General features: G+C 41.9%; 1 protein-coding gene across 5 annotated transcripts in view; it reads left to right on the forward strand.

Annotated features, from left to right (window-relative positions):
- FANK1 (fibronectin type III and ankyrin repeat domains 1) overlaps nucleotides 1-9,268 on the forward strand; it is a 126,579-nt gene extending 117,311 nt beyond the window's left edge. For 2 of the 5 annotated variants that reach the window (XM_038009702.2, XM_007964376.3), the window contains 5 exons: nucleotides 4,491-4,656; nucleotides 8,084-8,227; nucleotides 8,732-8,809; nucleotides 8,902-8,946; nucleotides 9,050-9,268. In XM_038009702.2, coding sequence (XP_037865630.2) covers nucleotides 4,491-4,656; nucleotides 8,084-8,227; nucleotides 8,732-8,809; nucleotides 8,902-8,946; nucleotides 9,050-9,115 — 499 coding nt within the window. In that variant the 3' untranslated portion in view covers nucleotides 9,116-9,268. Of the gene's footprint in view, nucleotides 1-4,490; nucleotides 4,657-8,083; nucleotides 8,228-8,731; nucleotides 8,810-8,901 lie in introns of all 5 variants that reach the window. The other 3 variants (XM_038009699.2, XM_038009700.2, XM_038009701.2) reach the window with 2 other exon arrangements.
- The last annotated feature ends 2,945 nt before the right edge of the window (nucleotides 9,269-12,213 follow it).

Genomic DNA, 12,213 nt, shown 5'->3' on the forward strand with positions numbered 1-12,213 from the left:
CATAAGAACCTGGTATATGATGATGGAAGTAACATAAACCAATGAGGAATGTACTGGAAAAACAGGATGTTTGAAGGAAAAAGTCAAGTTAGATCCTGCTCTTATAGCATGTACCAAAATAAATTCCAGATGAATTGAGAATTAAATGTAAAAAACCCATAAAAAATGACCAGAAAACACAGATGCATAATTGTTTTATCTTGTAATGTGAAAAGAACAAGTGCATTGAAAGGAATCATTAAGAAAAAGATTAAGAGTGTATTATACATTTTTAAAAACTTAATTACAATGTTAAGGACAATCCAGGGAAATATTTACAAACGTATTATAGACAAATTACCGGCATCTTTAATGTGCAGAACACACACACGCCCATACATGTACTCCAGAAAAGCCTCCACACACAGTAGAAAAAAGCATTTACACAAGAAGACAATTTATAGCAGAATCAATATAAGCAATTCATATAAAAATGTTTAGCATTACTAGTAATAAAAAGTTTTCTACTTATCAAATTGGTTATTAAAAAAAATCATGTTGGTAAAGATGCAGTGAAACAACCTGTACTTTCAAATATAGTTGATAGAAATGTAAATTGGCATAATCTTTCTGGAAAGCAATTCGGAAATGTGCTTCCAAAGTAAGCCACATCCATGAAGACAGTGATCCCGTTTTAGGAAACAATCAGAAATGCAAGTATGATTAGTAAGGGTGTTTGTTGTTTCGTTATTTTAAATTGTGAAAAATGTGAAACAACTTAAATGTCCAACAATAGTGGATTGATTGAAGTTATGATATATGATGGAATATTTAGTATGTGAACACTGTTTTCAGTGCTTATGTAAACAGGGAAGTATATGAAATAATAAGAAACTGAAAAAATACTTTTTAAAAGGCAGTGAGAAGAGAAAATCATAGAAAGTGAGAAAAGATGGGATTTTGTGTAGAGCTGGGAGTGTGACTCTGAGCAGGGAACTCGGCAGCAGGCGAGTGGAGCGGTCCTCCATTCCTGGTGGGCTTGCCCTGGGGCACAGTGGGATGCCCTGCAGGGCTGTGCTCAGGAGCATGCTATGTCCTGGCAGCTCCTCCTTTCTCCTACCCTGTGAACCAGAGAGGGGCATTCTTATAAAGCAGCAGATAACAGACCCCGCAGGTGCCAGGCAGTTTGAGTTCAGGTGGCAGTTGGGGTGGTGGCTGACTCCAGCGGCTTGGCACTTGGAGGGCCTTGGTGGCTTTCTGCCAGTGGGAGGTGGTAAGTTCAGGGCTGTGCCTGGGAAAGGAAGAGTGCCTCGTCTCAATGAGCTCATTGCTTGGCAACCCAGAGCCTCTGGGGCTGGTTTTTAAGCAATCCTCCTTACCTCCTAGAGCAAATTCAACAGAATCTTAAGAGTTTGTTCTCTGTGAGGTGAGGTTATGGGTGACTCTGATATGGGATTTTTTTTTCTAGGTACCATGCCTTACTTTATAATCAGAAAAGAAGCATTATTTTAAAATCATACAGATAGGCTGGGCGTGGTGGTTCATGCCTGTAATCACAGCACTTTGGGAGGCTGAGGCAGGTGGATCACGAGGTCAGGAGTTTGAGACCAGCCTGGCCAGGCTGGTGAAACCCTGTCTCTACTAAAGATACAAAAAATTAGCTGGGCATGGTAGTGCATGCCTATAGTCCCAGCTACTTGAGAGGCTGAGTCAGGAGAATCACTAGAACCCAGGAGGCAGTGAGCCAAGATTGTGCCATTGTACTCCAGCCTGGGCGATAGAGTGAGACTCTGTCTCGAAAAAGAAAAGTCATGCAGATAATTAGAGTTCTATTTGAATATAATTTTAAAAGTGAAGTTTTCTTCCCTTAGCAAAGGTCATTCTAAAGACCCTCGAGTGCTTGGGAAAAGGAGTATGAGCACCCTAAACCCGGCAGGCAGGTACTGCACCACGCTGACTGTCTTCTGGGGGTCTCCAAGAAATGAAGGACTGTGTGAGGACGTGGGGCTGCAGAGGTCTGGCCCCATCTCAGCTCAGCTGGGCCTTGCCTTGGGGGCTGGATATTCCAGTTACCACTCAGAGGCTTTGCACATTTCCCTATTGGGAAGATCTTCTGTTTTATTTTCTAACTCTATCTTGAAACATTTACACATTTAGAAAAAGTGAAAGAATAGTACAACAAACACCTGTATACCTCCCACCTAGGCTTGGCAGTTGATATTTGGCCGTATTTGTGTCTCCTTTTTTTCCACTCTTGCTGAACTATTTTGAAATTAGTAGATAGCATAATCCTTCACCCCTCAATACATCAGAAAATGTTTCCGAAAAACACGGTCATTAACCTGCATAGTAATCATATCATATCACTTCTAAGACACTTCAACTAATTCCTTAATATCATTGATACACAACCACCCGTGCGGGTCTCCCAACCTGTTCCCCAAAGGTCTTCCACAGCTTTATTTGGGAGGTGGTGTGTGGGGTTCGGGAGGTGGTGTGGGGTTCAGGAGGTGGTGTGTGGGGTTCGGGAGGTGGTGTGTGGGGTTCGGGAGGTGGCGTGTGGGGTTCGGGAGGTGGCGTGTGGGGTTTGGGAAGTTGTGTGGGGTTCGGGAGGTGGTGTGTGGGGTTTGGGAGGTGGTGTGGGGGCAAGACCATGATCCATTCAGGGTTCCCACATTTCATCTGGCCTTTCTCTCTATAGTCTCTTATTCTAGACCAGTCCTCTCTCTTTAAAACTTTTTCTCATAGCAGTGACTCTTTGAGGAGAGCGGACCGGGTATCTTCTAGAATGTTCTATGTTCTGGATTTGCTTGTCTCCCAGTTGTGGGGCGGGCATTTCACTTGTTCATCTAGCCCTTTATTAACAATACAGTTAAAGACAGGCTTAAGGGCTTGATTAGGTTGGGTGCTGTGGCTCCTGCCTGTAATCCCAGCACTTTGGGAGGCTGAGGCAGGAAGATCACTTGAGGCCATGAGTTTGAAACCAACCTGAGGCCATGAGTTTGAAACCAACCTGGGCAACAAGGTGAAATTTTTTAAGAATTAAAAAGAAATTAAAGGCTTAATTAGACTCAGGTTAACAGTTTAGCAAGTATACTTCGGAACTAGTGTTGTGACTTCATGTTACATCCATCAGGAGGCATGTGATGCAGGTTGTCTCACAGGTAGTGATTCTAGGTTTCATTATTTTTTTAGAGTGATGACAGCAAATTTTCTTCTTTGTAAAGATAGAGTTTTAGAAAATAATTTTGGGTGGTAATAATTCATTGCCATGTGAATATTCCATTCCCTATTAATTTTTTTTTTTTTTTTTTTTTTTTTGAGACAGAGTCTTGCTCTCTCTCCCAGGCTGGCGAGCAGTGGCATGATCTCGGCTCACTGCAACCTCCGCCTCCCCAGGTTCAAGCGATTCTCCTGCCTCAGCCTCCCGAGCAGTTGGGACTACAGGCACCTGCCACCATGCCTGGCTAATTTTTGTGTTTTTAGTAGAGATGAAGTTTCGCTATGTTGCTCAGGCTGGTCTCGAGCTCCTGAGCTCAGGCAATCCACCCACATCAGCCTCCAAAAGAGAAAGGATTACAGAGGTGAACCACTGCGCCTGGCCTCCCCATTAACTTTTACCCAATAATTTCAGTGCCAATAATTTTATTGCCTGAATCAATTATTTAATCGGGAACTGCAAATAAGAGCTTTTCTAACTCTATGGTTTCTTTTATATTTACTAGTTGGCAGTCTTCTGTGAAAAACAGCTTCTTCCCCCCACCAACTGGGCACAGACTACATTTTATCCTAAAAAAAAAAAAAGAAAATATTTAATTTTTTCTTAAATACCAACTTTTAGAGTAGGAAATTGGTTTGATAGTTATCTCTAATAGTGTCAAATGAGTATTTTTTTTTTTCCTTTTCTCTTTTTTGAATATCATGGACTTTGGATGTTTTAAAATCTAATATCCTCAGTTACAGTCACTATTTGTTTTTTATTGAGATATAATTTGCATACCATAAAATTCACCTTTTAAAACATACAAATCAACATTTAAAAATGTATTTGCAAAGTTGTGGAACCATCACTGCTGTCTACTTCCAGAACATTCATCCCCTGCCCCCCTGAAATATTAGCCCTGCACTCTTTAGCAACCATTCCTCATTACTCCTTCCCCTCAGCCCCAGGCGGCCACTCACCTGCTAGCCCTGGCTTGCAGGTTGCCTATTCTGGACATTGCATATAAATGGAATCGGACAACATGTGGCCTTTCATGTCCAGCACCTTTCAGCGCAGTGTTTCAAGGTTCTTTCATGTTTGTAGCACTTCATTTCTAATATTCCATTGTATGGATATAGACCACGTTTTGTACATCAGTTGATGGATATGTGTACATTTTATATGAACAATTCCCATGGCTTTTCCACTCAAGTTAGGATTTCTTGGTGTAAGCCAGGTAGGGTAAAAAGTGGAGCTGAGTTTGGTGACTGTGCCTATCGTCAAATGCTGCTGCTTCCGTATGTTGCAGTCTAATGCTGGCGTGCTATGCGGGACACCTAGATGTTGTGAAATATCTCCGAAGACACGGCGCTTCTTGGCAGGCTAGAGACCTGGGCGGCTGTACGGCTCTGCACTGGGCTGCAGATGGAGGCCACTGCAGTGTGATTGACTGGATGATAAAGGATGGCTGTGAGGTACGGGACCTGCCTTGTTAACCATGCACATATCATCGAGAATCTGAAACGCTGCTCCACGGGGTCTGGCAGAAGCAGGGCCTTTGATTAGTCAACCTTAGAAATGCTGGAGAAAGTTTTCTGACTTAGCAAGAGAGCCCCTGAAACCTTAGAATGGACATGAGAGCGAGCTTTCCGATTGTCACGGGGGTTTGTCTTGTGTAGGGAAAAGAAACAGGTCTGAATCCAGAGCTGGACCTAATGCTTCTACTTTTTCTTTTTCTTCTTTTTCTATTTTTCTTTTTCTTTTTTTTTTTCTTTTGAGATGGAGTCTCACTCTGTTGCCCACGCTGGAGTGCAGTAGTGTGATCTCGGTTCATGGAGACCTCTGCCTCCCAGGTTTGAGTGATTCTCCTGCCTCAGCTTCCTTAGTAGCTGGGATTACAGGCACATGCCACCACGCCCAGCTAATTTTTGTATTTTTAGTAGAGATGGGGTTTCACGATGTTGGCCAGGCTGGTCTTGAACTCCTGACCTCAAGTGATCCACCTGCCTTGGCCTCTCAAAGTGCTGGGATTACAAGTGTGAGACACTGCACCCGGCCTGATGTTTCTACTTTGTTCTTTTGTTCATTTGCTTATTTCTTTCTTCATTCAGTCTGTCACTAAAGCTTTACTAAGCATGTACCAGATATTATCTCAAATAGTGGTGATACAAAGATATTAAGAGCTCTTATAGCCATTGTGCTTCTTGTTGCTTCTAAAATTAGGTAATTTTTATTCTTGGTTTGTTTTAAAGATTAGTCATTACAAAAAATTTCCAAAGAGCAAACTGACCATATCAAGAATAGAACATTTCAGTTGTGTCTTTACCTGGAAACAGGCAAGTTGGTCTACTTTTGATTTCATGTTATCAGAAACTGCAAATTTGATTTAGCAAATAGAAGCAGTGTTGTTTGGACATTTATAGATATTTGAAGATGGGTAATTAGAATTAGATCAATTATGGAAATTGCTGATAACTTTGAAAACTTTAGTTCAAGACTTTGAAGGAATCAGCTAAAAATTTCAAAGCATAGAACTAAAGAATGATGGACAAAGTTCTGTGCTATCTGTGACTGCCAGATGGTGTGTAGTGCTGAGAAATTAAGTCGATGACCTGGAAAATCAACTCAAATTGAGAAAAGTCATGTCTCCTGGAAGATGTCAGTAGATTTGTTCTAGTTTGTTTCTGAAGGGTAATTGAGGGAAAGTGAGACTTCAGTTATGGGATCTACCTGGCTCCTGCTGCTGCTTTTGGAGAATTAAGAAAAGTGCCCACTTATAGGAAAAATTTCAGTCATTAAAAATTTATTACATTTCTTATTTTCCTTGTGTTTTAGAGACAGGCACAGAGGCAGGAGGCTGAGCCTATGGGCTTCCATAGTAGAGCTGGGCCCACGTGCCATGTGTGGTAGTGACAGCCACACACTCCTTGATTCGTTTATGATGAATTCTGGGCAGGTTTTGCACCTAGTGAAAGTCTGTGGTTGAAAAAGAAGGTTGTACTTTGCTGTAAGAAGTCAGGCATCCAGGCCGGGCGCGGTGGCTTATGCCTGTAATCCCAGCACTTTGGGAGGCCAAGGCGGGTGGATCACTTGAGGTCAGGAGTTCGAGACCAACTTGGTGAACATGGTGAAATGCTGTCTCTACTGAAAATGCAAAAATTAGCCATGCGTGGTGGTGGGCGTCTGTAATCCCAGCTTATTAGGCAGGCTGAGGCAGGAGAATTGCTTGAACCCAGGAGGTGGAGGTTGCAGTGAGCCAAGATCATGCCACTGCACTCTAGCCTGGACGACAGAGTGAGACTCCATCTCGAATGAATGAATGAATGAATGAAGCATTCACAATAGGGCAAATCTCTATCAACATTTAAATACTGGAGTTTTGGAAATGTTGGCTCTCTGGGCTTCAGATATGAATATACTTATTTGGGAGAAATTCCATCTTTGAAGCACTGGAGCTACTTTGCAGAGGACAGAACAGTAAGCATGGATGTGTTCACTATAGATTTCCACATGACTGGCCTGGTGGCGGATGGATGATGTCAACATGAGTCTCTCCATGTTCTGGCAGATGGCTCACCTGATGCTTCTGAAGCCCATGGGAAGGACTTGGGACCCAATCACCACCTTCTTCCCAAATGTAATGATCATATACTAAGAGTGACTTATTGGTGACTTATGTATTCATTTCTGCATTTAATGATCCATGTGATCTCAGGAAAGGCACTTCTCTGAGATTTAGTTTGATCGTTTGTAAACCAAGAATAAAAATACCTACCTCTGATTAACCTTTAGGACCAAAAGAGAAAGTGTGTGTAAAGAGGGTTGAAAGCTTGTATAAAGCATCATGTAATATGAGGTGCTTATTTTATTATTCTTTAAATATAACGGAGTGTGTTGCCCACAGATTAGTTCTTTGCGTGAAGAAGAGCTGCAAATCCCAATCGTGTTACAGTGGGTAATCTTACACGTAGAAATACCCTGAAGTGCCCCCAAGATCTCCCAGAAATTCCTTGTTTGTTGTTCCATTCTGAAGTTTTACTAAAGCTGTGCTTCATCTTTGAGTAATTTTTCTGTAACAGATTGTGTGTGTGCACGTGCATGTGCTCATGTGTGCGTACATGCATGTGTGCACATGGTATGCGTGTGTGCATGTACACGTGCACGTGTGTATCTGAGCACACACATGTATCTGTCTTCAGCACCACTCTTCGTGGATTGGTGAGGTCTTCACTGGAATTGGAAGAGACAACATTTACATTTTCTTAATCTGAAATACTTATTTTAAAACACTAAATTGAGAGATTTCAGTGTAGAGAAGATGATCAGGAAATAGCCATCTGATTACTGGGCACACTGTTTTGGAGAAGCCATTAGTCAGACTTTTCAGACAGAGTTTGTGTAATGAATCTGGTTGTTCTGTATTTTACCTGTAGGTCTCCTGCCTAAAACTGATAAGTATTGGTAAGCATAAGAGTGTGTGTGTATATATTATTACTGTCTCATTCCAGAAAGGATGTAAAGCTGCTTACAATGATACATAAAAGAAAGAAAAATGAATGCTAGGTGAGGAAAGTTAGGCAAGAGAAAATAAGAACTCACCAGGAGCCAAGGGGAAAGTAGTTCAGTTAATTTTTCTAGCCCACCTTTTTTCCACTTTAAAGGATGTAGGTGAAGAAGCTGACGGGGAGACCCTGGGGCCTCTCAGCACCCTCTAATGCGATTCTAACACATGCCTTTGCAGCACAGAAATGTGACTTAAATTAGAACAGTGCAGTGAACCAAATATAGAAAGACTGCTATCTAAGTCCGGGCATTGGGGCAAGTAAATATTCCTTTTATAAGTTTGAATCAGTTTAAGAAAAAGAAATTGGGCTTAACACAGCTGTTTCTCTGGCGCAACAGGTAGACGTCGTGGACACTGGTTCAGGATGGACCCCACTCATGAGAGTCTCTGCAGTGTCGGGAAATCAGAGGGTGGCCTCTCTTCTAATTGATGCTGGGGCCAATGTGAATGTGAAGGACAGAAATGGAAAGACGCCCCTTATGGTAGGTCCTTCTCCCGAAAATAGGCAGTTTTCTGCGTGGAATTGAGGTCAGAGCTTTTTCTGTAATTAGACAATTCTTGTGAGTTCAGCCCTGCACCAGCCCTTGGGTTTGACTGTGTGTGTGTTCCCTGTCGGCTTGTTCATAAGGGCATGAGGCTATCACTAGAATACTTCGTTGCCTTTTTATGACTATTTAAGGAGTAAAGAGCCCCTGTCCCCAGGACCACTGTGGGATCACAACAGATCTGGTGAAACAAAGAACAAACTGCTTTCTGTCCTGGTTTTCGTGTGGAGAGAGGGGAGGGTCCGTTTCCATTTTCCCTGGAGTTGCTACCCCTGCAGCTGCAGAGGAAGTGCTGTGCCTGCAGGCCACGCAAAGCCACAGTGGCCCTTTGTGGGTTGCAGGGGGGCCGCTGGGACCCTGCACGCGCCAGACTCGTGCTCCTTGCTGTGTGTACCCTGGAGGGAGACGCTCATGCACACCACCCTGGGTTTTCTTTTCTAGGTGGCTGTGTTAAATAATCATGAAGAGTTAGTTCAGTTACTTCTTGACAAAGGGGCAGATGCAACTGTAAAAAATGAGGTAAATGAGTCCATCTTTATGTAAAGATTTTCCTCGGAGGGGGAGAAAGAACATTTATAAGCATGTAAAATTTTTGTTGTTTCCTGTTTCAGTTCGGCAAAGGTGTCCTAGAAATGGCCAGAGTTTTTGACAGACAGGTTGGGATGCTCTTTCTGCCTATCAAGGCTACTTTTGTAGTCCTTCTAGACTCAAACCGCCAAAACCCTGCATTACATTCTCCTGTCTGTTTTGTTTATCCAGAGTGTAATCTCCTTATTAGAAGAAAGGAAAAAAAAGCAGAGGCCAAAGAAGTCTTGTGTCTGCTGATGAGAGCACCACTCATCTGCGAAATGCACGTAAAACAAAGTGAACCGTGGCTGTTAAACTAGGGATGGGAAATTCTGCATCTTGGAGGGCTGTACATTTATTTATTTATTGAAGATTCACTGATCCCATGTTGAAATATATCTTTTTACCTAAGCACGCGCGTATGTGTTGCCATCACTGGGCGTCTGTAGAATGGGGATGTTTTCTTGCACTTGTGTCTTTTGGAGTTAGACATGAAACAAAATATTTATGCACCAGAGCTACACAAACACACATGGGTCTCCCACTCCCGGCTCCTGCCCCGCGAGCTGTCCTCCGACCATGCTAGGCCTTGCTGGAATTCTTTCCCTCATGTGTTTTCAATTAAATCCTGCCCTCCCAACTTAGGGCTTCCAGGCTGGTTGTCAGGCCACTGCTCTCTCCTGGAGTGGTGCTCCTTCGAAAAGCCCAGGAGTTTTCTCTTCAGCTGTTGGCCTCACATCAAAGCTCAAAATACGTATTTCAAGACTCCAGTTCTGTTCTATTAGAGGTGTCTGCTTGAGGGTCAGCCTTCTTAGACCACAGACAGGTCTAATGTGTTTGCATGTACTCAGGCCCTGACAATGAAAGACTTAACCTGCTCATGGATTGACGACGTAGCCAAAGGGTAGTGTATTAAATTTTGTCTTCAGAGCAGAAGGTTTTCTGATGCTGATTATGCAGTTCCTAGACAAGTAGGAATTAACCGCAACCATGTCTGCTGGTTGGGAGCTTAAAGACACAAATGTGGTAGAGCTTCAACTCAGCAAACATACTTCAAAATCAGCAAAAAAGTTAGCACACAGACCACATGAATTTTATGTCTCCAGAGACACACTGGTTAACTTGGCCCCATGGGAAAACCAGCTACAAAGGTCTGTAGAGGAGTGGATTTTTTTTTTTTTTTCTGTAGGGAAAGACTAATAAAAGGTAATTAAAGCTCCAAAGCTTGTGCTGAGGGGCATAGAGGAAAAGCACACAGTTTTATTGACGTTAGCAATCAGCTTTATTCCAAAGAGCTCACAGAATATTCAATTTAGGAATTGGATTTGTGGACCATGTATAGTCCATTCCTTAACTATTTCATGAGTGTTTTACCTTTCGTACAAATGCATATTCCTTTAGATTTGCCAGATTAGATTTTTAAAACCTCTTTAAAAATTGGACCACATTTACAAGTCTCCAGAGGTTCCTCCTTTGGTTGGTGGTCAATGTTGACATTCACCTTAGTTTCATTTTTTTGGTCTGTTGTAGACTATATTCACTAGCCTGCTCTATGGAAGAAGTGTGCATCCCTTCTGGTTGACATCAAGCTTGGCAAAACTGCCCACCCTCCTGATCAATATCGAACCATCCTTATATTCTTGAGATCATCTCCCTGGGTTATGGTGGACTGCAGGATTCTTCATGCTCATATGCTATGTATGTTTGCTCTTTTTCTTCTTTTTGCTTAATGAGATTAGAAGGTGGTCTATATATACTGTTTGAATTTTCCCAATGAGCAACTCATAGTTTTACTAGCTCTACTTTTTTCTAATGAACTTATCCTTAGGTCTACAAATTCATTTCTATTTTTTCCCCTAGGTTTGTTTTATTGTTCCTTTTATAACTTATAGTAGATATTAAATTCCCTTTTTCATCCTTTACAAATTAATATATAGATTTAGGGCTATGAATTTTCCCCCAGCAGTGCTTTAGTTACATTATTATAGAAGTTTTCTAAACTTTTGATGAAAAATACAACTGGGAGAACTTGCAAAGTACACATTTCATAGTCCCATCTCAGCTCTTTGAATTGGAATCTCCAGGGAAAGGGCATGAGCAATGGATTTTAATGGGTTTGAACAAGCATCACAAGTGAGTTCTTCTGATTCCAAAAGTTTGAGAATCCCTACCATCATGTGTGCTATTACAAATGTTTTCACTTGCTGTTTTCTAATCTGCAATTCATCTTTGAAAACTAATGAATCATTACATTTCTAGCATATGGAATTATTTTTTGAGAATTTTTTCTTCTCCAAGGCACTTGGAAAGATGATATATTCTGTATATTTGGAGTATCCTGTTATATATATATCAATTATGGTTGAAGTTTTATATGTACTAATTTTTGCCAGCTTGTGTGATCATAGGTGGAGAATGGTAAGAATAAAGACTTCTTCGGCTCGGTGTGGTGGCTCACACCTGTAATCCCAGCATTTTGGGAGGCCAAGGTGGGCAGATCATGAGGTTAGGAGTTCAAGACCAGCCTGGCCAACATGGTAAAACCCTGTCTCTACTATAAATACAAAAATTAGCCAGGCGTGGTGGCCCGTGCCTGTAATCCCAGCTACTCAGGAAGCTGAGGCAGGAGAATCACTTGAACCCAGGAGGCACAGGTTGCAGTGAGCTGATATCACACCATTGCACTCCAGCCTGGGTGACAGAGTGAGACTCTGTCTTTAAAAAAAAAAAAAAAAAAAAAAAAAAAGATTCCTTTATTCTTAATAGCATTTTGTATATGTATTTTTCTTTGTATTTTCTGTAGTTTTATTAAGTTGGATGCTGCATTTCTTTTTTTTTTTTTTTGAGACAGAGTCTTGCTCTGTTGCCCAGGCTGGAGTGCAGTGGTTGGATGCAAGCTCTGCTTCCCGGGTTTACACCATTCTCCTGCCTCAGCCTCCCAAGTAGCTGGGACTACAGGCGCCCACCACCTCGCCCAGCTAGTTTTTTTTGTATTTTTTAGTAGAAACGGGGTTTCACCGTGTTAGCCAGGATGGTCTCGATCTCCTGACCTTGTGATCCACCCGTCTCGGCCTCCCAAAGTGCTGGGATTACAGGCTTAAGCCACTGCGCCTGGCGATGCTGCATTTCTTAAACTTATAAATAGGCACCTGTTTACACTTAGGTTTTTCATACACTTAAATTTTTCATACCAAATAACTCTGATATTAATGTCTGTACCACTGCTTGCTTGCTTTTTGGATTTCTTATGTAAATAGATGAGTTTTAAAAAGTTAGGTTATACATTCACATTGTTTAAAAACCATATCAAGCCCCACCCCCCATGCTGTGTGTAAGCATCTTCCTTCCTGTGCAAT

The sequence above is a fragment of the Chlorocebus sabaeus genome, chromosome 9 (genome assembly GCF_047675955.1).
Source record: "Chlorocebus sabaeus isolate Y175 chromosome 9, mChlSab1.0.hap1, whole genome shotgun sequence".
Classification (NCBI taxonomy): Eukaryota; Metazoa; Chordata; class Mammalia; order Primates; family Cercopithecidae; genus Chlorocebus; species Chlorocebus sabaeus.